The 26,679-nt window shown below is 42.7% G+C and overlaps 1 protein-coding gene across 7 annotated transcripts; it reads left to right on the forward strand.

The window, feature by feature from the left end:
• Positions 1-1,899: 1,899 nt before the first annotated feature.
• LOC106582906 (protein kinase C-binding protein 1) lies at positions 1,900-25,250 on the forward strand. 7 transcript variants are annotated; one of them, XM_014166514.2, is made up of 21 exons: positions 1,900-2,379; positions 12,052-12,122; positions 12,478-12,629; positions 13,398-13,619; positions 13,904-14,017; positions 14,666-14,731; positions 15,122-15,214; positions 15,309-15,396; positions 15,486-15,541; positions 15,629-15,706; positions 15,859-15,974; positions 16,102-16,613; positions 16,854-16,997; positions 17,218-17,385; positions 17,533-18,072; positions 18,151-18,660; positions 18,806-18,999; positions 20,370-20,450; positions 20,562-20,640; positions 23,548-23,787; positions 23,912-25,250. In XM_014166514.2, the coding sequence occupies exons 1-21, from the start codon at positions 2,366-2,368 to the stop codon at positions 24,085-24,087; spliced, it is 3,714 nt and encodes a 1,237-aa protein (XP_014021989.2). In that variant the 5' UTR covers positions 1,900-2,365; the 3' UTR covers positions 24,088-25,250. The 7 variants fall into 7 exon arrangements, with proteins under 7 accessions (XP_014021989.2, XP_014021993.2, XP_014021991.2 ...); XM_014166518.2 differs by having other exon boundaries at positions 13,476-13,619; XM_014166516.2 differs by having other exon boundaries at positions 1,900-2,291.
• The last annotated feature ends 1,429 nt before the right edge of the window (positions 25,251-26,679 follow it).

Below are 26,679 nucleotides of genomic sequence, written 5' to 3' on the forward strand. Positions count from 1 at the left end.
GAGCAAACCAGACAGCACAATTTGATTTATATTTTTTATATTTACATATAGCCAGGGTCAAAGCATTTGTATTTAGTGAGTCTGCCAGATCAGAGGCAGTAGAGATGACATGGGATGTTCTCTTGATAAGTGTGCGAATTGGACCATTTTCTGTCCTGCTAAGCATTCAAAATGTAACAAGTTATTTTGGGTGTCAGGGAAAATGTATGGAGTAAAAAGTACATAATTTTCTTTAGGAATGTAGTGAAGTAAAAATTGTCAAAAATATATGTAGTAAAGTACAGTACAGATACCCCAAAAGACTACTTAAGTATTTTTACACCACTGGCTACATACCTTAGTCTGCCATCGTTGAAGTCAATTTGTGGTGATGTCAAAATGAGGGGTGTTGGACAAAATAAAGTAATTAGCGATTGAATCATCTCTAACCAATCAGAGTATCAAAGCCAATGACGAATTTTCAAACTGTCGTTTTACCTGAGGTGCGTGCAGTTCGCTTGAATGTTTGCTACGTGCGGAACGGTTTGTACTACGCGAAATGTTCTCAAAACGTTCTTGTAAATTCTTGAACAGACTTTGAGGTAAGTTTGCTCCCATTTGGTGGGTGTGGCTTGCAGCAATGAGTGACGTATTTAAAGGGCAGTAGCCATGCTGACAGCGTTCCCCAACCTCTCCGATTTTCAACTGATCGTTCAGTACAACACCGTTTCCGTTCAATTGAATGTCCCAGAACGTACAAACGTACTGAACGCAGCCCAAAGGGAAAGGAGATATCTAGTCAGTTGCACAACGCATTTAACACAACCCCTCTGAATCAGAGAGCTGTGGGGGGCTGCTTTAATCAACGCCCAATGGCACAGTTGTTGAGGGGGTTAACTGCCTTGTAGCGACTCAGATCCAGACTCATTGGTTTAGTCCGGAATGGCACTGTATAAAATGAGTTAACTCCACTCACCCGGGGCACCGGGTCATGCAAAATAAACTTGACCATTGTGGAGAAGAAACGAATGTCCATGGGCGTGGTGTAACGTTTGGCCGGAGAAATGAGTTTGGGTAGCCAGGCAACAGATAAGGGTCAAAAATAGAATCTGTCATAGGCAATAGAGGGACTCAGAGCCATATATTTAGAGAGTTAGTCCAACTTTTTGAATTGTTTGTATTTTTCAAATTCTAGACATTCAGTTACATAGCATTGTATTCTCCATGTAATTATAATGGGGAGCTAACATGGCTGCCATAGAATGTTGAAGTGTCATGTAAATGCTTCATAATGCAGAAACCGCATTGGCCCAACTCTCACGGCTCTGCAGGGACTACTGTACATTGTCAATCTGCAGAATTCTGAGAGGAATACCAGACTTTTTTTTTTTTTTATTAGCCACATATTTGATCTCTCCATTCTGCTATAGGCCACAGGTTAGTCTGTTTTCTTAAGAAAAGGTTCCTTGGGAAGGCAGAGAAATCCCAATTCTAGTATTACGTTAGTGAAGTAATAATAACATTGGCACATTGGCTTAAGTAGTCTACAGGTTTGAAACCCTGTTAAATCTGACTTACCAAGGAAACATACTTTGTTAAATACCCATAGAATCACATAAAAAAATATTCCTGCAATTCTCTTTATATGATGAGATAAAACCCATCACATCTGTTCATAAAATACATTTTTATGTGACCACATTAGAATTTGAGGCCGCATGAGAACTTCAACAACTCATCTATGTTCTGTTAAACTATGTTTGCACTGTTATGTAATGTGTTGATGTCCAGTAGGCATTTGCACGAGTTCATCTCATTTACAAGAGGAGGTAACCTTGCAGATCAAGCCCTCTGACGGTCTCTCGCTGTTTGCTCTCTTGTATTTGTGCAACACTTTTTTCACAGCGGATGGTTTTTCACTGCGGCGTAATCTCTGAGACAAAGGCTTTTCCTGAAACATGAGGGCCCTGGGCCTGTCCTGTATTCATGCTGCTGTTGCTGTACTTTGTGAAATACAACCAAATGTCCATGTAATATAGACGGGTCAGACATGGATTACAGCTCCATGTGGTTTTCTTGGCTGATTTGTGTTGTGAAATGGTTTATCTTGTGATTTGGGCCTTGTTTCTTCCTCTGTCCACAGCGCTTCTCCTGCCTGCCTGTGTGGAACAAAAGATTAGCAGCCAGGAAATGCCCCAGCCAATCAGCTGCAGCCTTACATCCTGTCAGTGAGAGCAGGCCACTCACAGCCTGGCTTCTATCCTAGCAGCCGATCGGCCAGCCTGGAGAGCCGTGGCTATGCTCTGAGCAGGGTGAGGACTTAGAGGGCTGTTTGTCCTCCATGTTTTAACAAGCATTGACATATAACACACTGAGTTTGTTAGCCATGCATCCACAGAGGTAAGCTTGATTTTTATTATTTCACTTCCTCTTTAATAAGCTACCAGCTACTGTGTATGTTATGTGCCTCAGGAATACAGGTTTGTCTCATGGAGAGAGAAGGGGGGAGAGAGCCTGCTAGTCCCTAGAACACAGGAGTGGAGCCTGGCAGGAGAGCAGAGCACAGCAGGCTGCCTCTCCTCTGCTGACTGTATATGTCTCTGGTGACATAGGGGATCAGCCTGTCTTCATACCTTTGTACAGAATATACCATGGCAAGAGGAATATATCCCTTTTGGAATAAGGCACAGGATTGATCAGTTTGGCTAGGCTGTTGTTGGGTTGTAAGGGTTTATGACTGTGTCACAGGCCTGTACATTCAAAATGGAAGGTGTGGGGAGGGGTGAGGGCCGTAGCAGGGAGAGAGAACATTCATTAGGGGATCCCAGTGGATTTAACAGATGGTAAAGAGACAGCTCAGCAATGACAGCACAGCAAGAATGATTTAGGCCTCAGAGTGGTATTAGTGCATGGCACTACTTGTAATCTTACAACCTCTAAGCAGGAAGTAGTCAATCAAGATGAACTATTAAAAAGGCATATCCTGATGGTTGTACAGTCAGGGTGTTTTTCCAGACTACTGTTTATAACAATGGGTAGTATTCACATTCTTGTTTTAGCATGTAGAATCATTGAACATGTTTCGTCTGGGTTTAAACCAACATATACAGTACTGTTTTTAAACAACAAGCTGAAATAAAATGTCTCTGAATGTTAGATTATATGCCTCAACAGTTTAGTATCTGGTGAGAAAATCTGCCTAATGTTATTTTTCAGTTCACAGCTTTCTCTTTGCTGTGGAGTGGCATCCATTTCAGAGAGCTTCCCCTTTCTGTGCCTCGGGTCTAGACACTCTGGGTGTTTGTATGTGAAGCCTGATGAAGGGAAGCAAGGCTGCTTCAGACAGAGCCTTGGACAAAAGTATATAATTATCCCAAAAAGGATATGAGAATCTCTACGTCTCTAGTGGAACTCATAGAATTTGCGCACATAGACGAATGCTGTATGTCGGCAGATGTTTTGACAACAACCATGCAATATCTGGCATGTAACATCAACTGCCTCAAATTGAATTGCCTGAAAAACAGCTTCTATTACCAGGCCATCAGACTGTTTAACAGCCATCACTAGCCATCCACCAGGTGATAAACACTCACTCACACAAAACACACACCTCATACTCACAAACGCATGCAGCAAAGCCTACTCACACACACAGCCAATGCTGCTGTCCCATGTTATAGAGACTTTAAACCACTGGACACTTTCGGTTTCACACGAAGCAAGAAAACCATGTCATGCTGGAACTCATTTTTAATTATTCACCATACCTGAGTAGTCTGACCTTTCCTAACGACCTTCACGTTGTTCAGATTTATTCTCCATGTTAAACCATCATTGTTTTTGTCCATTATGATCTTAATGGCAGCATTAGTATTTATTTAACTACAAATAGAGATCTGGTACTGGTTCTGGTACAATAAGTAATAGCAATACCACTGTTGGTTAAAAGTATAGAGACATTGTTAAGGTCCAAGCCCTTAAGGATTTATTTGACCAAGAGGTAATGCCAGTAGGAAAGTATTGGACAGGGAAAAGGCGTTGGCACTGGCTGCATGTTCTTCAGTCTAAACCACAGCCGTCCATTTTGATTCCGAGGCCTGTGACATTTCCAGCCCTGTCTTTGTAAGGCCCTTCCTGCATTCCTGTGAGCCGGTCTACTGGTAAGCTGTGTGTGCTTTCTACAGCAGCTCGCCTCAGCCGGAGCCGTGTGTGTGCAGTGTGCTCAGCAGGCAGGGAGGGAATGTCTTCAAAATGGACGCTATACACACTGCCTCAGAGCCGTGGAGGAAGAGGGAGGGAATCTGATACGCTCCCTCTAAGCCTGTGTAACTGCATCCCTCATGTTTTAGAAAATGCACACTGCCAGTGAGGGCTATATGGACTTTGAGGGACTTGGTTGCAGAGGTTTTGTGAGAGTGAGGAGAAATCCTCTCTGCATTGCAGCACTGTGTCTGAGGAAAGAGGGGAGAATATAGCCTGTGTGGCACACTAAGCCCGGCGCCCAATCAGGCAACTCCTCCGTGTGGCGCACAAACCAATCAGAAGCCCACAGCTGAGGTTAAAGATTGACAATCGCAGAGAGAGCAGCAGGAAGAGCAAGGCCCTTCTGGAAAATTCTGCTTTGTCTCATCCCCCACCGGCCTCACTAATTGAAAAAAAAAAAAAAAAGCCTGAAGAATTCTGTGCGTAAAGAGAAAAAAGGTATGCTGTCAATTTCCTACATTGAAGCATGGGTTTTGTGTCAAGAGACGGTATGGGAAGGGTGATATCACTATATTCATGAAAAGAATGTATTTTCTGCAATGCTTTAACAACAGGAAGGGGTGTTGTTGGAAGATTGGGAGGCATTGATTTATTGTGTTTTCACTGTTCTCTCCCTCTGCTCTCCTGGCCTGGGGAGGAGGGGATGTAGCTGAGGGAGACAATCTCTGTCTTTGCTGACAGGTTATGTCAGAGGTGGAGGCCAGTAAAGCCAATGCTCTGTCACTGCAGATGTAGCTGTCATTTTCTACCCGAGATGGTGAGGAGAACTAAGACAGAGAGGGGGGATAGAGAGGTGGTGGAAAAGGGACTACATTTGCTGTTCTAACAGGGAGCTGCTATCTTTGTTTCCCGCAATCTCGCATTCTAATTATGTTGCTCTCCCCAAGCGCTAAATAAAAAGCTTGTGAAATGGAACCCATCTGAGCTGTGAGACAGTAGCTTGTGCCTTGGCGTCAAAGAAAATGGCTGAAATAAGGGGATCGACACATTTGGTGTCTGAATAACAAGGAGGTTGATGTTGAGCTGATACTGAGTAAAACAGTGGCTTTCCCACAAGAAAGTACTGTTTAAATTCAAGGAAGTGTGCATTTAAATGATGCACATGCATAGGGCTGGGGCTGTGTTTGTGCAAGACAAAGAAACAGGAATGTTTGAGTTGCTTCTCTCTTGAGGGATATGATGCGCATGAGTGTGATGTTGCATTTAGGGGGGTTTGAGACGGGATAGTTCCATTATAGAGGGCATTGTAGTCACCATGCAGTTGTAGAGCGGATGGTTCTCCATTGCCCCTGCCTCAGTTCAGCCTTGACCTGTCTCTCTCAGAAGTCTCAGTCATGGGACCCAAGGGTGGTGGGCTCAGGATTCATGGGTGACAGGAAGGAGAAGATTTATTGAGTTTAATGCATGATTATTTTTCAAGTCATGTTGAAACTAGGACACATTTAGCTGTTGGTTACAAACCAGTTAGTTACATACAGTCCCATCCATGCCCAGTCATTTACAGTAGATGAGATGTCTGTATAATTTGTTCATCTGAGAAATCCCCTTTTGACATCACAGCCTGGTCTCATAGACTAGACGTAACATAATAAACATAAACCTCTTGACACTCAAATTAGTATGATATGGTATGGTTACATAAGACAGAAGGTTTCTTAATTAAAGCTGGAATATAGACAGTACATTTACAAGTTGTGTGTAATGTTTTGTCAGTCACCCGCAAACCTTACTCCCCTGACATCATCTTTACAAAAAAGCTCTCATTATTTAGAATCGTTCTTCAATCAGTTATTAGAAAACATTGTTATATTGTCGAATTATAGATTCATCTGATCAACTTGCCAGATTTAAAAATAACTTACTACACTTTGCAATTCTCTATCTAAAATCGAAGTCGTATCCGATAGTTCTGTTCTATGTACGCTATATCTATGCTTCCTGTGCTTAAGTTTCATTTTTGCGTCTTTTGTACACCAGATTGGTTATGGAAAATATATTTCACAGTGGTTTAGATGATACATTGATTCTGTATACGATACTTGCTAGTTTTGTCACATAAACTGAAATTAGGCAAACTATTCGAATTTTAGCAACCAGGAAATGGCGCGGCGATTTCTGCATAGTGCATCTTTAAGGCTGGTCAGGGTGGGTGGGTGTATAACGTGAATGTCTAGCAACCCAAAGGTTGCGTGTTCGAATCTCATCAGACAGCATTACAATTTTAACTACTTTGCAACTACTTAGTATGTTAGCTAACCCTAACCTTAACCCCTAACCCAAGCCACCTAGCTAATATTAGCCACAACTAATTGGAATTCGTAGCATATCATATGTTTTGCAAATTCATAACATATTGTACGAATTGCAATTCGTAACATATTGGAGGAATTGTAATTCGTAACATATCATTCAAAATGGATGAGTCTTGGGCGGCAGGTAGCCTAATGGTTAGAGTGTTGGGCCATTAACCGAAAGGTTTCTAGATCGAATCTCCAAGCTGATAAGGTAAACATCTGTCGTTCTTCCCCTGATCCTAGGCCATCATTGTAAATAATAATTTGTTCTTAACTGACTTTTCCTGGTTAAAAAAATCAAATAAATGGACATCCATAAATGAATACATACCATACGGAATGTAGCATATCATATATCAATTGGAGTGTCCCCGGATTTACATTTACTATGTTACATCTACCCCTGAGTCCAGGTTGGACATCAATGCATAAGTGTGAGTTCACATGTAAATAGGATTCAACACAATTTTATGAAATACATGGCTTCACAAAAGCATGTCTAATCCCTGAGACATTGTTCTAATGAGACAATGACAGATGATTGGTACCTTTTTTTGACCAGAAGTTGTTTTGAAGATGGGGAGAAGTACAGTGCATTCGGAAAGTATTCAGACCCCTTCCCTTTTTCCACATTTTGTTACATTACAGCCTTATTCTAAAATGGATTAAATACACACAATACCGTATATTGACAAAGCAAAAACAGTTTAAAACAAATAAAAAAAACAGAAATACCTTATTTTCATAACTATTCAGACCCTTTCCTATGAGACTCGAAATTGAGCTCAGGTGCATCCTGTTTCCATTGATCATCCTTGAGATGTTTCTATAACTTGATTGGAGTCCACCTGCGGTAAACTCAATTGATTGGACATGATTTGGAAAGGTACACACCTGTCTATATAAGGTTCTACAGTTGACAGTGCATGTCAGAGCAAAAACCAAGCCATGAGGTCAAAGGAATTGTCCATAGAGCTCCGAGACAGGATTGTGTCGAGGCACAGATCTGGGGAAGGGCGCCAAAACATTTCTGCAGCATATAAGGTCCCCAAGAACACAGTGGCCTCCATCATTCTTAAATGGAAGAAGTTTGTAACCATCAAGACTTCCTAGAGCTGGCCGCCCGGCCAAACTGACCAATCATAGGTGAAGGGTCTTGGTCAGGGAGGTGGCCAAGAACCCAATAGTCACTCTGAAAGAGCTCCAGAGTTCCTCTGTGGAGATGGGAGAACCTTCCAGAAGGACAACCATCTCTGCAGCACTCCACCAATCAGGCCTTTATGGTAGAGTGGCCACTCCTCAGTAAAAGGCACATGACAGCCCGCTTGGAGTTTGCCAAAAGACACCTAAAGGACTCTGACCATGAAAAACAAGATTCTCTGGTCTAATGAAACCAAGATTGAACTCTTGGCCTGAATGCCAAGCGTCACGTCTGAAAATCTGGCACTATCCCAACGGTGAAGCATGGTGGTGGCAGCATCATGCTGTGGGGATATTTTTCAGTGGTAGGGACTGGGAGACTAGTCAGGATCGAGGGAAAGATGAACGGAGAAAAGTACAGAGAGATTTTTGAGGAAAACCTGCTCCGGAGCGCTCAGGACCTCAGACGGGAGAAGGTTCACCTTCCAACAGGACAATGACCCTAAGCACGCAGCCAAGACAATGCAGTGGTGGCTTCAGGACAAGTCTCTGAATGTCCTTGAGTGGCCCAGCCAAAGCCCCGATCGAACATCTCTGGAGAGACCTGAAAATAGCTGTGCAGTGACACTTCCCATCCAACCTGACAGAGTTTGAGAGGATCTGCAGAGAAGAATTGGAGAAACTCCCCAAATACAGTAGTGCCAAGCTTGTAGCGTTATACCCAAGAAGATGCAAGGCTGTAATCGCTGCCAAATGTGCTTCAACAAAGTACTGAGTAAAGGGTCTGAATACTTATGTAAATGTCATGTTTCAGTTTTTTCTCCCAATAAATGAGCAAAAATGTCTAAAAACCTGTTTTTGTTTTGTCATTATGGAGTAAAAAACGATTTAATCCATTTTAGAACAAGGCTGTAACATAACAATATGTCAAGTCAAGGGGTCTCAATACTTCTCGAATGTACTGTATGTATGTAATAAAAAAGGTTCTGCATTTTTCGACACACAGATCAACTGTACTAGTTGTTCAGGCATTGATCTTGTCTCATCTTGATCACTGTCCGGTAATATGGTCAGGTGCAGCAAAGAAAAGACCTACTGTAGCAAAGCTGCAGCTGGCTCAAAACAAAGCAGCACACCTTGCCCTTAACTGTACACACAGAACTAATATCAACAACATACAGTACATAATAGTCTCATGGTTGACGACAAATTTACTACTTCTCTTTGTCTTTTTAAGAAACATTTGTGTATCGAAAATGCCTAACCACTTGTATAATCTATTTGCGTACACTTCAAACAGCCATACATAAAACCAGACATGCCACTATGGGTTTCTTCACGATACCCAAACCAAAACCGGTTTAAATGTGTCACTCAGTTATTTATAGAGCCATATCATCGTGGAATGCTCGGCCACCAGAGGTTACTCGGGCGAAAAGCAAGTTTAGCTTTAAAAAACAGATTAAAAAAACATATTGCATCACAGTGCCTCTCTTCATTAAAAAAATTACATCTCATTTAACTGTACTGTATTTAAGAATATGAATAGGTACGGTTGAAGTCGGAAGTTTACATACACCTTAGCCAAATACATTTAAACTCAGTTTTTCACAATTCCTGACATTTAATCCTAGTACAAATTCCCTGTCTTAGGTCAGTTAGGATCAACACTTTATTTTAAGGATGTGAAATGTAAGAATAATAGTAGAGAGAATGATTTATTTCAGATTTTGCAACCTTTTATCACAGTGGGTTAGAAGTTTACATACACTCAATTAGTATTTGGTAGCATTGCCTTTAAATTGTTTAACTTGGGTCAAACGTTTTGGGTAGCCTTCCACAAGCTTCCCACAATAAGTTGGGTGAATTTTGGCCCATTCCTCCTGACAGAGCTAGTGTGAGTCAGGTTTGTAGGCCTTCTTGCTCGCACACACTTTTTCAGTTCTGCCCACACATTTTCTACAGGATTGAGGTCAGGGCTTTGTGATGGCCACTCCAGTACCTTGACTTTGTTGTCCTTAAGCAATTTTGTCACAACTTTGGAAGTATGCTTGGGGTCATTGTCCATTTGGAAGACCCATTTGCGACCAAGCTTTAACTTCCTGACTGATGTCTTGAGATGTTGCTTCAATATATCCACATCATTTTCCATCCTCATGATGCCATCTATTTTGTGAAGTGCACCAGCCCTCCTGCAGCAAAGCACCCCCACAACATGATGCTGCCACCCCCTTGCTTCACGGTTGGGATGGTGTTCTTCGGCTTGCAAGCCTCCCCCTTTTTCCTCAAACATATTGATGGTCATTACAGCCAAACAGTTTTATTATGTTTTTTATTATGTTATGTTTCATCAGACCAGAGGACATTTCTCCAAAAAGTACAATATTTGTCCCCATGTGCAGTTGTAAACTGTAGTCTGGCTTTTTTATGGCTGTTTTGGAGCAGTGGCTTCTTCCTTGCTGAGCGGCCTTTCAGGTTATGTCGATATAGGACTTGTTTTACTGTGGATATAGATACTTTTGTACCTGTTTCCTCCAGCATCTTCACAAGGTCCTTTGCTGTTGTTCTGGGATTGATTTGCACTTTTCGCACCAAAATACGTTCATCTCTAGGAGACAGAACGGGTCTTCTTCCTGAGTGGTATGATGGCTGCGTGGTCCCATGGTGTTTATACTTGCATACTATTGTTTGTACAGATGAAAATGGTACCTTCAGAAGTTTGGAAATTGCTCCCAAGGATGAAACAGACTTGTGGAGGTCTACAATTTTTATTCTGAGGTCTTGGCTGATTTCTGTTGATTTTCCCATGATGTCAAGCAAAGAGGCACTGAGTTTGAAGGTAGGCCTTGAAATACATCCACAGGTACACCTCCAATTGACTCAAATTATGTCAATTAGCCTATCAGAAGCTTTTAAAGCCATGACATACATTTCTGGAATTTTCCAAGCTGTTTAAAGGCACAGTCGACTTAGTGTATGTAAACTTCTGACCCACTGGACTTGTGACACAGTGAATTATAAGTGAATAATCTGTCTGTAAACAATTGTTGGAAAAATGTACTTGTGTCATGCACAAAGTAGATGTCCTAACCGGTGTGCCAAAACTATAGTTCGTTAATAAGAAATTTGTGGAGTGGTTGAAAAACGAGTTTTAATGACTCCAACCTAAGTGTATGTAAACTTCTGACTTCAACTGTATGTAAATAGTATTGTTGTGTCTTTGCTATATATAACTCTTATTTCATTTTTTTATTTAGTGTAATATCTTATGATGTTCTTGTCTATAACTGTTCTGTATTCTGTCATGTATTTGTACGTTTTGTGTAGACCCCAGGAAGAGTAGCTGCTCAATGTGCAGTAGCTAATGGGGATCCTAATTAACTAAACTAATCATTTGACCTAGTCCAATCACATTCTGTCAGTTTGACACTCTGGAACTCTTAACGTTGGAACACTGCTTTACTAGGCGCTAATTGATACAGGGAACCCGAGTGTTGGCTTCTGCGATGCATTAGCTGATGCATCAGCTGACGTCGCATCATATTCTACAAACACTTCCTACCTTTAATATGGTGGTCTATTTAGCTGATCAGTTTTACTCACTCATTCTCTGCTACCTGTACTTCTGTTGGTTGCTTGATAGTATGAGGTTGCATTTTCTAGCACCCACCCCATCCTCCACCTTTTTGGTTCTGTGTTTCCTTCTTGCAGTGGGATTGATATAGCGTAACCTGCCTGTAATTATCATTAGTATCTTAACATGACACACGTAGTGAGCTACCCCAAAGGATCAGAGCCTAACGCCAAGACTAATGTATTACATGTTGTAATCTTTTTTCAAATAAATGGTTAAGTGAATACGTGGCGTTTCCTGTTTCGAAATTGCCTTACTAAACATTTTCCTTCTCCCAATAAGAGAGGGACTCTTGCTGTCCATAGCCGGCACCCAAATGAACAGCGTGTGTCTGTGTCCAGTCAGAATTGGTTGAGACAGAGTCTGCTTCTGGGCCAAATGGACTCTCGCTCTAAGAATAACCCCATTGTAGTGAGACTGAGAGAGTGAGTCTCACTGCCAAGTGAGTCTGTGTTAAAGCAGACCTTTATAGCCAGACGGGATTATGTCTTTCCCCTGAAAATGATACTAGATCCACACAAATAAGATTTGTGAGACTTCAGCAGATGCTCTTTTACAGTGTGATTTTATGATTGTTACCAAGTGCATACTGAACATACTGTGGATGAAGCCGTCTCTGGTGGAAGCATAGTGAGTCAAACTGTAGAACGCATTGGATGAAATGATCTATGTTGGGAGTCTTTTTCTGGAGGTGTTGTCATAACAGGGCATTAATAGTGCCTCTTTTCCCTGCGTCAGTGTGGCTGAGGAGGAGGTGAAGACTGAGTCGGATGCAGTAGAGGGGATGGAGATCTCTACACGATCCAAAGGTGAGAAAAAAACCCACAAAGCTGAGCTGTACTATTACTTATGATTGCCTATGCCTGCGGGTAGTATGTGGTGGTGGTGAAAGGGTTTATTTTATTGTTTCTGTGTTGAGTGTACTGCATGTGTGCATGCATGTGTCTGGTACAGAGCTGAACGACACAAGGTACAAGATGGAGGCTAATGTGCTGCTTCTGTTCATATCGCTGTCATGTCTTATCGCTATGGCAACTGGTTTTATCTGCTGTACAGTATGAAAACAATGAACTTCTACTGTTCTATGGCTAGTACATGCACCTTCTTCTTAGAGATAGTGCATCTGTCATGTTGGCTTGTCTGACCTTTGACCCCTCTCTGCAGTTTCAGTCCCTGGGTCAGTGGAGCGGGCGGCGCAGAAACGAAAGGTGCCCAGCCCCCCTCACTCATCCAACGGTCACTCCCCTGCTGAGACCTCCTCCAGCCCGGTCAAAAAGAAGAAGAAACCAGGAGCAGTCAGCAGCAGTAAAGACCAGGTGCACCCTCCCCCTCCACTCTCCTCTGTGCTCACACTGTGGGGCTTTCAGAGGCTGCTGGGTTTCTGTTACACTGCAATATATCCTCCTAAAAAAACTAACTTTCGGTTCCAATTTTGTCTTTTGGTATGCCATGGGACTATTTGATGTTTGTGATACCAAGGGTTTATATTTTCTTATAGTGTTACAGTAAGCCTATGTCCTAATACGATTGTTATCTAACTGATTATTGTTTCATTAATGTGTGTTTTCATGCTTAATTTTGCCTACTGAAATCAAGAATTTGATTGAGTTTTCAGATATTGCTCAAAGAAAAACTGATGCAATTAATGTTTAACACTTTTATCAGCTTTATAAATGGTCAGTTATAATAGCAACATTGGCTTATAAGCCATGGATCAAAGCTTGTCTCAATGCAAAACAGTAATGGGTGTGGACCAAAACACAGTTTCTCAGATCCAATCAGTAAGTGATACTAAAGGCTAGTTTCTCATACTGATCCTTTTCACTGTCTTGACCTTTGAAAAGGGATTTGCAATATAATCTACAGTGATTCTCTTCCAGTTTGATAACAGAAATTATAAATGAATACATTTTGGAATACCTTATGTTGCAACACAGGGTTCTAAGCAGTCTGTGCTTTGGACCGTTACTATGTAACTCCTGTTGATTTTAATTTTTTTGCATGTCTGTGCTACTCATGTAATCTCACGCCTAAATTAAATGTTGAACCCCTCCAACTTTCTCCTTCTCTTGCCTGCATTTCAGTCAGAACTAAGACATGGTCCCTTTTACTATGTGAAGCAGCCAGCACTCACCACAGACCCTGTTGATGTTGTACCGCAGGACGGCAGGAATGACTTTTACTGCTGGCTGTGCCACCGCGAGGGCCAGGTGCTCTGCTGTGAGCTCTGCCCGAGGGTGTACCATGCCAAGTGCCTCAAACTGCCCGCAGAGCCCGAGGGTGACTGGTTCTGCCCTGAGTGTGAGGTACTCGCTTGTGGGTGGGACTGGAAACCAGTTGTCTACTAGGAAGATGACTTTAAAATGCGTGGGAGGTTTTAGGCTGGGGGATGAGCCCTGACTATGATGAAAGACATCCCTATTTATAGGAAGTTAGAGTTGAGAAAAATCTTGGCGCTAAGAGAAATTCTGATCATGTTGGTTTACGATGTTGTCAAGGTAGTAAAATGAGGCTTGATACTGAGAATATCCTTTGAGATGTCAAAATACGTTTGAAGCTAACATCTTTCTCTCTACCTCTTTTCTTTCAGAAAATAACAGTTGCTGAGTGCATAGAGACTCAGAGTAAAGCAATGACGATGCTAACACTAGACCAGCTGTCTTACCTGCTAAAGTTTGCACTCCAGAAGATGAAACAGCCAGGTGTAAGTGCACTGACCTCCCTCTTCTACCTGGCTGATTAGTCCCAGTAACACTATAAACAAATATCAGGTCTGTTGGGAAATCAACTGGATATAGTGCATATTGCAATGGCTTGTGCTTCTGCTTTCACCCTCCCCACATTGTCATGGAAGAACTCTACCTAATTTCTACCTTTTCTAACTGTTGTCATTGACTAATTGTTTTGACAGTAGATATATTGGACTATTGAAGAATAGAGATAGATGTATTAGTAATTCCAATGCGAGTGAACAGAGCTCTCATACAAACACAATGGAATGGTCTTGCGCTTGTTGATATGGTCTGATTCTAAGACTGCTTAATGCTTTCTCATGGTTTTATTTTCCATCAGTGATGATGTCCATTGCCCCTGCCCTAATACACGGAGAACTGCACCCTGCCAAATGATTTCCTATACTCAGTCTGAAGTATCTTTTGGTGTTCTGGTTACAAAGTGGTTACCTATGTCATAAGTAAGGAAGCTCTCTAACAACACTAAACCACCCCAAGCCTGTTTTCGCCAGTCTTCTCCTCTACAATGGCATAAAGAGGAAAGGGACCATTGAACCAAGGGTGCAGTTTGTAAAGCGTGGTGTGGTGAGGATACAGTTGCCCCTCTTACTCTTTTTCAGGACCAACCACGCTCGTCATCTCACTCCCCCCATGCAGCCGCCACGCAGAGAAAGGCTTTTAATTGGGTAATCAATCAACCACACTAAAAAAAGACCCCATCATATTTTCCGTTCGTTTTTTTCCCTCCTGTTTGGAGTGTTCTTTTTGTTTTGTGTGTCTGTTTTTAGTTGCTGTTGTCTGTCCTGGGGTGGTAGAGTCTGGGTGGTAGAGTCTGGGTGGTAAGGTGTGTGTGTGTGTGTGTTATGGAGGTCATGCAGTTGAATCCTAAATTGAGATGCGTGCAAGGCAAGCAATTTTAAATCTTGACCTAAATTTTGAATTGATGCCAATTTTATATATTTACATGAAAGTTGTAGCTGTGCTTGTGTCTCAAGTTAGGATTTGGCCTAAGTGAGGCCTGTATTTGGAATATGAAGGTTAATTCACTGTGCACGTATCTTTTATATCTTCTCCAGACGGAACCCTTCCAGAAGCCAGTATCTCTTGAACAGCATCCGGACTACGCAGAGTATATTTTTCACGCCATGGACCTATGTACATTAGAGAAGGTTAATGTTCTGTGCTTATTTCTTTGTGGTTAGAACTACAATCCCAAACCTCACCAGTTGTTGATCACTGACCTTTTCCATTTTATTTTTCCAGAATACAAAGAAGAAAATGTATGGCTGTACCGAAGCTTTCTTGGCAGATGTGAAATGGATTTTACACAACTGCATAATTTATAATGGAGGTCAGTGTCCGTGTTTAGATTGCAATGGATTTTCACTGGTTTTAATAACTGGTTTGTAGTTATTTCTAATGGTGACCTTCTTATTCCAGGAAATCATAAGCTCACTGCCACAGCTAAAGTCATAGTGAAAATCTGTGAACATGAGGTGAGTATGGGAAGGCGTTCAATCCTTTTTTCAGGCCTTCAGAAGACACCTACAATTGTTACACCTACAATGATTCTTCTCTTTCAGATGAATGAGATTGAAGTCTGTCCGGAATGCTATCTGTCAGCTTGCCAAAAGAGAGACAACTGGTTCTGTGAGCCATGTGTGAGTTCAGTTACTTAAACTCCCTTATTTACTTGTATCAAAGCTTGTGCTAAACGAGTCATACATTGGAATTGTAGTGCCTTGTGTATACTGAATGCTGCCTATATAATAGTCTCAGTATTATAAGTAGTCTTCCTGCTTACTTTGCTCAGAGTGATCCTCACCCTCTGGTGTGGGCCAAGCTGAAGGGGTTTCCATTCTGGCCTGCCAAAGCATTGCGGGACAAAGATGGGCAGGTGGATGCTCGCTTCTTTGGGCAACACGACAGGTAATTCCCCTTTGGTACCTACCTATGTAAATTATACTCATCAGTGCATTTGCATTTCTCAACTCTCTGTCTCTAGCCTCTGTCTCTAGCCAGCTGTTTAGTTATGTTATGTTTCTACACCTTCCAGGGCGTGGGTCCCCTTAAACAACTGCTACCTCATGTCCAAGGAGATTCCCTTCTCTGTGAAGAAGACTAAGAGCATCTTCAACAGCGCCATGCAGGAAATGGAGGTCTACGTGGAGAACATGAGGAAGAAGTTTGGAGTGTTCACCTACGCCCCCTTCAGGACGCCCTATACCCCTGACAACCAGTACCAGATGTTGCTGGACCCCGCCAATCCCTCATCCGGCTCGGTCCGACCGGAGAAGCATGAAAAGATCAAGTTCAACTTCGACATGACTGCATCTCCCAAGATGCCCTTGTCCAGGAGCGTGCTGTCAGGAGGGGGCGGGTGCATGGGCGGGGTTGGAGGGAGTACAGGCCGGAGGATCTCCCTGACAGATATGCCCCGCTCGCCCATGAGCACTAACTCCTCTGGTCACACAGGCTCTGATGGAGAGCAGGAGACACCAGACAAGGGCCAGGCTAGAGCCCCAGCTAGCCACTACAGTGCTGGGGAGGAGTCCATGGACTGCACAGGTAGGTACTGCACACTGCCTCTCCAACGGTCTGGAGAGTCCTGTGACTATGGAATATACTGTAACAGCAACATAGACTCTGGTTTTTGTTTTAAATCAAGCACTGTAAACGAAAGGCATGTTGAGTTCTTCTTCAATGCACAATTGCCATACGTTATTTTAACAAAACCTACCTCTTAAATGAAGATCCAAAGAAGAGCATGACTTTGATAGATACTGTATATCTGAACTCTCCCCACAGCATCACCGGCTTCCACTCGACCTGATCCTGTCTCTGGTGCCAAGGACAGCCCTAAACCATTCCACTCCCAGGGCCCTGCCCTGCCTCTCGTTCCCAAGCAGGAGAAAGCAACACCCACAGGGAGCATCCTTAATCTCAACCTGGGTGAGCTGCCACACACCTGTCATCAAAACCTCAGTCATCATCAAAGTTCAGCTATTTAGCACACCTGACCTGGGTAAGGCTTCATGACAGCAAAACACTATCCATAAACCCTAGAAACCTTAACCACATGTAGAGGCAGTCCTACTTGATGGTCTAGTGATTGTGGCTGATTTCAACCAGCTCATAACATTGTTTGTGGTTTCTTGTGCTGGCCTTTCAGACCGAAGCAAAGCCGAGATGGACCTAAAGGAGTTGAGTGAGACTGTGCAGCAGCAGCAGCAGCAACAGCAGGGGGTGCCACCAGTCCTCACCTCACCCAAAAGACAGATCAGGAGCCGCTTCCAGCTCAACCTGGACAGAACCATCAAGAGCTGCAAGGCCCAGCTGGGTGAGTGACCTAACCGCACCGCTAGAAAATAACCGCTTATTAAGATACCAGGACAATTCAACTTTTTTTTTTTACTTGTATGAAAACAACCATGGCTGAAACCTTTGATGTTATACATTTACCCCAATTTCCCCTCTCTGCTTACAGGTATAGATGAGATCTCTGAGGATGTGTATAAGGGAGTGGAACACAGCGACTCTGAGGACTCTGATAAATCAGATTCGAGTGACAGTGAGTACGCCAGCGACGAGGAACAGAAACCTAAAGTGGGCCAGCACACTGAGGCCAATGACAAGGGCGAGAAGGACCCTTCCAAGAGGGGGTCCAAAGACCCCCTGCCCTCCATCCAAAACAAGGAGGGCAAAACAGAGGGGCCAGGGCCAGCAACTGCAACCATGGGAGATGCAGGGGTAGCATCTACCCTCTCTGAATCCTTGTCGAAAGAGAAGCAGGGTGTAGAGTCAGACAAAGAGCCGCCAGAGAAAGCCAAAGCAGTCCCTGCGTCCCCAGCCCCCAGAGAGAAGCCCCAGGTGAAGCAGGAGGCCAAGCAGACCTCTCTGGTGGATGACTCCGACTCTGAGAGGGAGCTGGTGATTGACCTGGGGGAGGACCAGGGGGGCAGAGACCGGAAGAGGACTAGGAAAGATGCACACGCCACCAAAGATCCACCAACCAATAAGACAGAGGGTGAGAGTCCTCCTATTCTCTACCACTATTTGACAAAAATAATAGTTGCTGTTATTAATTCATTTCTTTCCATTCTAGGTAAAGCCCCCACCCCGTCAAGTGCCCTTACTCCATCTCAAAACAACACAGCCCCTTCCTTAACCCCCAGTGTGAAAGATTCATCACAGTCTCCACTAGCCATCCCTCTAAACATGGTGCCCTTCACTACTGCTGCTCCCACCACCATTGGCCCCACCACCCTGGCCAGTGCCACATCAACAGCCCCCATCACAGCCTCCTCCGCCACCACAGCAGTGAAGAAACAGCGCCCTCTGCTGCCCAGGGAGACTGTCCCGGTGGTGCAGCGGGCAGTGGTGTGGAACCCCACCAACAAGTTCCAGACGTCCTCCCAGAAGTGGCACATGCAGAAGGTGCAGCGGCAGCAGCAGAATCCGCAGCCAGATACGCCTCAGCTGCAGACAGCATCTCCTGGCCAGCCACAGACACAAAAATTGCCCCAAACGCCGACATCTGCAACATCTTCATCATCATTATCGCCAGAGCAACCTTCCCAAAGCACGCGGTACCAGACCAGGCAATCTGTCAAAGGTACACCACAGTATTAGTTCATAATTAAATTAGCACACTACAGAGAAAGTGGAGACAGCTAAAAAACTATTTGAGTGCGACCGCAGGCCTAAATACCATGACTGTGATGTCAATGATTAGTTTTGATTGTTGTTGTTTACTGTAGCTGTCCAGCAGAAAGACCCCCCACTCAGTACGTCCACGTCGGCTGTTACCCTGGTGACCAGTATCCCAGCCTCTGTGGCCATGATGGCAGCTCCCGGAGTAGGCAGTGGCCCCTCCACCTCCATGGCAGGGGACTTTCAGATCCCCACCGCATCAGCAGACGTAGCAGCTGACATCGCCAAGTACACTAATAAAGTGAGTATGCAAGACTTGGAGTGATGGCCACAGAGTAAACAAGCTGAAGGATGTACACTACACTCACTATCAGTATATTACGATAGTTTGGGGCTTGGAGCAGAGCTTATTGAAGCATACAGACTTTTTGGGGACAATTTTACATGCACTCCATGACCAAAAGTATGTGGACAACTGCTCGTCAAACATTTCATTCCATTAATATGAAGTTGGTCCCCCCTTTGCTGCTATAAACAGCCTCCACTCTTCTGGGAAGGTTTTCCACTAGATGTTGGAACATTGCTGTGGGGACTTGCTTCACTTCAGCCACAAGAGTATTCGTGAGGTCGGGCACTGATGTTGGGAGATTAGGCCTGGCTCGCAGTCGGCGTTCCAATTCATCCCAAAGGTGAATTGAGGTCAGAGCTCTGTGCAGGCCAGTCAAGTTCTTCCACACCGATATCAACAAACCATTTCTGTATGGACCTCGATTTGTGCACGGGGGCATTGTCATAATGAAACAGGAAAGGGCCTTCCCCAAACTGTTACCACGAAGTTGGAAGCACAGAATCGTTTAGAATGTCATTGTATGCTGTAGCATTAAGATTTCCCTTCACTGGAACTAAGGGGCCTAGCCCGAACCGTGAAAAACAGCCCCAGACCATTATACCTCCTACACCAAACTTTACAGGGACTAGGGACTATGCATTGGGGCAGGTAGCGTTCTCCTGGCATCCGCCAAACCCAGATTCGTCCTTTGGACTGCCAGATGGTGAAGCGTGATTTATCACTCCAGAGAATGCATTTCCATTGCTCCAGAGTCCAATGGTGGGGAGCTTAACACCACTCCAGCCGAAGCTTGGCATTGAGCATGGTGATCTTAGGCTTGTGTGCGGCTGCTCGGCCATGGAAACACATTTCATGAAGCTCCCAACGAGCAGTTCTTGTGCTGACATTGCTTCCAAAGGCAGTTTGGAACTCGGTAGTGAGTGTTGCAACCGAGGACAGACAAGCTTCGTGCTTCAGCACTCGGCAGCCCCGTTCTGTGAGCTTGTGCTGCCTTCCACTTCGAGGCTGAGTTGTTGGTGCTCCTAGACGTTTACACTTCAAAATAACATCACTTACAGTTGACCGGGGCAGCTCTAACAGGGCAGGAATTTGACAAACTGACTTATTGGAAAGGTGGCATCGTATGACAGTGTCACATTGAAAGCCACTGAGATCTTCAGTAAGGCCATTCTACTGCCAATGTTTGTCTATGGAGATTGCATGGTGGTGTGATAAAGATTCTCAACCAATCAAATATTAGTTATTATTTAAAGGAGTTATTACTAGTCAGCGGTCTCTTGGGTACTTTGGACAGTTTTGCTTCATTTCTCCTTTTTCCTCAGATAGTGGATGCAATCAAAGGGACGATGACTGAGCTGTACACCGAGCTTTCCAAAAGCACTTCAGGGAACACAATAGCAGAGGTATGTATCTATCTGCTGGTCACTCTCAGAGGCACCGAATAACACCGTGCAAATAATAGTTAACTGTATGACTCTGGGGAGTGAATGTATGTCCTTGTCTCTCCCACACAGATAAGACGATTGAGAATTGAAATAGAAAAACTGCAGTGGCTTCATCAACAGGAGCTTTCAGAAATGAAGCACAATCTAGGTAAGGACCTTTGCATTACTCAAGCTTCCACTGCAGATGACCCAGTCAATTCTGGGTCAAAGGACTGTCTCTCAGTATAGACGGGTTGGTTACTTAGCAACAAAACCGATGTGTGCGCAACTATGGGGCAAAACGGATGGGGTTGGCTTAGATTGTTGACAACACGTAAACAATATTCACCTCCAATGTTTATTGAAATCATAAATACAATTGAACAATAAGCACTTGTCTCTCAAATACATTGCTATTGTTGTAGCTAGATGGCAAATGTTTGGCCATATTAGCATTGACATGATTGTTGACAACACGTAAACTATATTTTGTTTTCAATGTTTATTGAAATCATAAACGCATTTGCACAATAAGCACTTGTTGTTTCTCAAATGCATTGTTACAGTTGTTGGTTAGCTGGCTAGCGAATTTCGCCATATTAGCATTGACATGAAATCAGCCAAAACACCTCAAAACAAGACATGGTATCAATAACAAGGGACAATGAGCTGAAAGGAGCCACCTACAATTCCCCACATGGCAGCTTCTTGTTGCTAGCTATCTGACCATTCAGAATCATGATGCACATACATCATTTTCACAGTGGTGTAAAGTACTTAAGTAGTCCTTTAAAGTATTTTTACTTAAGTCGTTTTTTGTGGTATCTGTACTTTACTATTCATATTTTTGACAACTTTTAGTTATACTTAACTACATTCATAAAGAAAATAATGTACTTTTTACTCCATACATTTTCCCTGACACCCAAAAGTACTCGTTACTTTTTGAATGCTTAGCTGAACAGAAAATTGTCAAATTAACGCAGTTATCAAGAGAACATCCCTGGTCATCCCTACTGCTTCTGATCTGGCGGACTCACTAAACACAAATGCTTCGTTTGTAAATAATGTCTGAGTGTTGGAGTGTGCCCCTGGCTAGCAGTAAATAAAAAAAAAAAAAAAAAAAATTGTGCCTACTGGTTTGCTTAACATAAGGAATTTGAAATGATTCATACTTTTACATTTGATACTTACAGTTGAAGTCGGAAGTTTACATACACTTAGGTTGGAGTCATTAAAACCTGTTTTTCAACCACTCTAGAAATGTCTTGTTAACGAACTATAGTTTTGGCACGTCGGTTAGGATTTACTTTGTGCATGACACAAGTAAATTTTCCAACAATTTTTTAGACAGATTATTTCACTTATAATTCACTGTATCACAATTCCAGTGGGTCAGAAGTTTACATACACTAAGATGACTGTGCCTTTAAACAGCTTGGAAAATTCCAGAAAATGATGTCATGGCATTAGAAGCTTCTGATAGGCTAATTGACATCATTTGAGTCAATTGGAGGTGTACCTGTGGATGTATTTTATGGCCTACCTTCAAACTCAGTGCCTCTTTGCTTGACATCATGGGAAAATCAACAGAAATCAGCCAAGACCTCAGAATAAAAATTGTAGACCTCCACAAGTCTGGTTGAATTTCCAAACGCCTGAAGGTACCACGTTCATCTGTACAAACAATAGTCCACAAGTATAAATACCATGGGACCACGCAGCTGTCATACCGCTCAGGAAGGAGACAAGTTCTGTGAATGTACTTTGGTGCGAAAAGTGCAAACCAATCCCAGAACAACAGCAAAGGATCTTGTGAAGATGCTGGAGGAAACAGGTACAAAAGTATCTATATCCACAGTAAAACGAGTCCTATATCGACATAACTATGACAGGCCGCTCAGCAAGGAAGAAGCCACTGCTCCAAAACCACCATAAAAAAGCCAGACTATGGTTTGCAACTGTACATGGGGACAAAGATCTTACTTTTTGGAGAAATGTCCTCTGGTCTGATGAAACAAAAATTGAACAGTTTGGCCATAATGACCATCGTTGTGTTTGGAGGAAAAAGGGGGAGGCTTGCAAGCCGAAGAACACCATCCCAACCCTCAAGCACGGGGGTGGCAGCATCATATTATGGGAGTGCTTTGCTGCAGGAGGGACTGGTGCACTTCACAAAATAGATGGCATCATGAGGATGGAAAATGATGTGGATAAATTGAAGCAAGGTCACAAGACATCAATCAGGAAGTTAAAGCTTGGTCGCAAATGGGTCTTCCAAATGAACAATGACCCCAAGCATACTTCCAAAGTTGAGGCAAAATGGCTTAAGGACAACAAAGTCAAGGTATTCACAAAGCCCTGACCTCAATCCCAAAGAAAATGTGTGGGCAGAACTGAAAAAGCGTGTGCGAGCAAGGAGGCCTACAAACCTGACTCAGTTACACTAGCTCTGTCAGGAGGAATGGGCCAAAATTCACCCAACTTATTGTGGGAAGCTTGTGGAAGGCTACCCGAAACATTTGATCCAAGTTAAACAATTTCAAGGCAATGCTACCAAATATTTATTGAGTGTATGTAAACTTCTGACCCACTGGGAATGTGATGAAAGAAATAAAAGCTGAAATAAATAATTCTCTCTACTATTATTCTTACATTTTACATTCTTAAAATAAAGTGGTGATCCTAACTGACCTAAGACAGGGAATTCTTACTAGGATTACATATCAGGAATTGTGAAAAACTGAGTTTAAATGTATTTGGCTAAGGTGTATGTAAACTTCAACTGTAAGTATATTTTAGCAATTACATTTACTTTTGATACTTAAGTACATTTAAAACCAAATACTTTTACGCAAGTAGTATTTTACTGGATGACTTTTACTTTAGTCCTTTTCTATTAAGGTATCTTTACTTTTACTCAAGTATGACAGTTAGGTACTTTTTCCACAACTGCGATTTTCACGAGGTTGTCAGCCAACCCGTCTATTACAATGGATGTCATTGACTGAGGAGAATTAATCACATTATTCTATAGAAAGGGTTATGTTATTGTCTGATGTGTGTACATGTGCAGAGTTAACCATGGCTGAGATGAGGCAGAGTCTGGAGCAGGAGAGGGAGCGTCTGATGGCGGAGGTAAAGAAGCAGACAGAAGTGGAGAAACAGCAGGTGGTGGATGAGACCAAAAAGAAACAGTGGTGTGCCAACTGCAGGAAGGAGGCCATCTTCTACTGCTGCTGGAACACCAGCTACTGTGACTACCCCTGTCAGCAAGCCCACTGGCCAGAACACATGAAGTCCTGCACACAATCAGGTAACACACACCAGCCATATTCAAAGCTGAATTTATACTAGTTAAAGAACATTGATTCCATCTGAATACAGCTACTAATTGTCTTACAACTGTATAGTTATATATTTATGTTCTTCTTTTGTAGCGACAGCCTCACAGCAAGAGCCTGAGTCAGGGTCCACGGCAGACCCTGCAAACAAAGCCTCAGGACAGTCCAACAGTGGTCAAACTTCTCCCAGAGAAACGACAGCATCTGCCCCCACAGACAAAGACTCTAACATGGAGAAAAGCAAGGACAATGTCACTGTCAGTCTGTCCTAACACTGAGCCCCTGCCCTGGCATTGAGTTATCACACTTGAACCTGTAACATAAAATACCGACACCTTCTTAGCTACTGTACATGGACATGTTTCGTTAGCATTAGTCTTTTCAAGCTGCTGCTCTGAAGGTATCAAAATACTTTTTTATTTTAAGTGATAATGACCAGAATTTCATCTTTCCCAAACGCTATAATCATCCTTCTCCATCTCAAATCCAGATGTACCATGGGACAAGTAACCACTAGAGAGCGCCACCTGTTCTCTTAATCACTGTCACCTTGCATTACACACGCTTTGCAAGCTCATAGAGAAGCAGCTTTTCATGGCCAAATTTGAGGGTTGGGTGTGTGAGGCAGATGTACAGAAAGTGTATCTATTGTTATACGTAATATTAATAAAACTGTATTGAGAGTGCATAATACATTTTGGTACTGTGTGAAAGAATTGGACAGTTTGGTCAATGATCACCCAGATGACCAAACTTAATGTGAATGGACCAGAATGGAACATGGCTTCAGATTATTGTTGATACAAATTATTTTCAACCGCCATCTTGTATGTTAATTTATTCATTATTTATGCTGGAATGTTGCCTACAGTTTTATTGAGGAGATAATGTTTGATGGACTGCCTGTTGAATTAAGACATGGTACAGAGAGTTATATGAAGCTTTTCCATTTCAGAATGTTTTTCTTTCCTCCCGTAGGACTAACGTTCATCATAATGCAACCGACATTTGTCCTGTATTCATATTTCCGTGTTCATACTCTTTCATCTTGTATTGTTGTCACTGAGAAATAAACCATATTTATGGCAAACACAGGCCCTGAGAGGGAACAGAATACAACACTAGTTTCTGAAAGCCCTTGCATTTTCTATGTGTCTCCCACACGATGATACAAAAACATAAATGTATCTGGTTGGAAATGATCGGCTACGGTGAACTGAACACGTCTTTGTATGTCAGGTTTGAACGCTCTACTACAATATATTCACTCATCTGCCGGAAACCCCATTTGATTTTCAGACTATTCTCCTACAGCATACTGTAATGGAGTCATTCCTCCCTGTTCCGGTATAGAGAAGAGACTAAAGGAACTCTGTTGTATTTCATGTTTGTTTACATTCTGTAAATAAATAAAGTGTGTTGTTCTGAAACTGTCTGACCTTGACAAAATACCATTGTTCCCATCCTATCAGAATAAAGTCCTTGGGCTGAGAGCTATTCAACACGTGGTAGCAGCATGGCTCTAATGTGCCACCATTTCGGTCGCATATGCCCTCAAATATGTTGCTGTGTGACCTGGAATTTTGATTTGGAATCACCAGTGTGCCTACAAAAATATTCACCAACATATGGCATATGGCAATGCCCTGGCTTCCCCGTGTTTTGTTTTGGAATCAGAATCTTTCCACTCCTGGCCTTCATTAGCGCTGTGGTAACAACTGTGCAATATAGCCACATACCTTCCAGCGCTCCTTTATCTGACAAATAGTCTGCAACATTCTGGGGGTATAAAGCGGTCCCTGTTCCAGGGACATCACTGGATAAGAAGTCCAGGCTGCCAACGCTTTGCCATATATGGACATGTGTATGTGAAGTCCGAACTAAGTAGCTCTAGCACAGATAGAACAATGAGACAGATATTTCACTGGATGTATAAATGTGAAGCATTCGGTTGGCGTTTCCACTCACTACCAAATATGGTGAGGAGAGGAAGCCCAGTGGCCGGCAGTGGGAGAAGATTGAGCGAGATGGATTTTGGCCGACATTCTGCTAATTTTCTCATCGATGAAACATTTGATCTAAACACAGTTTCGTTTGTAAACTAGAATCTGTTACGAACAGAGTGGACACATTTTTGTAGACTTTACCATTTACCAAAGTTTAAAAAAATTGCAAGTGCGAATTTACTTCAGAGTAGGCGTTCCCTAGAGAAAATATGCAAATAAGTGCTATAACGCACCTTGCTTGTTCTGTCCACTATGATTCATTTGCTTCCATTTGAAACGAAGGGCAGTGGTCTATCTTGGGTTAGTTAAACAAATCTTCGGCTCTATTTAATTGGTCCGGATTTGTTTAGATTTTTTTAATCTAGCTTGCGACTTAGCCGTGAAGACATCATGGATTCATAACCCTGTACAGTAGATGAAATGTGCGGTCCAAACACTTACAATACACACCCTCGTCCATTTACCCTCGCCTTATGCCATTGGGGGAATCCCCGTCGCAATCCCCTCAGCCCTCGTTTTTTGTCGGGTGTACAATTATGTTCACTTCAGGGCCTGAAACTCCCCATAATTCAATTATCGACGACTGTACATCCGCTAAGAAAAGTATACGAAAACTTAAAAACAACATCAATGGAGAAGTAAACATACAAGTGTAAAACGAATAAGTTAGAATTTGTGCTACTAATGCACATAACGGCACAAACACGTCTCGTAAAAATTAAATATGTTTTTGTTTGGTTATCTTTTGGAAATTGTAGAAATTAAACATTTTCCTTCTTCAGAAGTTCCAGCTAGGCAGGTTAACGTTAGTTAGCTAATATACAATATTTAATATAAGTAGACATGCACTCATAATTG

Source organism: Salmo salar, chromosome ssa22 (genome assembly GCF_905237065.1).
Source record: "Salmo salar chromosome ssa22, Ssal_v3.1, whole genome shotgun sequence".
Taxonomy (NCBI): Eukaryota; Metazoa; Chordata; class Actinopteri; order Salmoniformes; family Salmonidae; genus Salmo; species Salmo salar.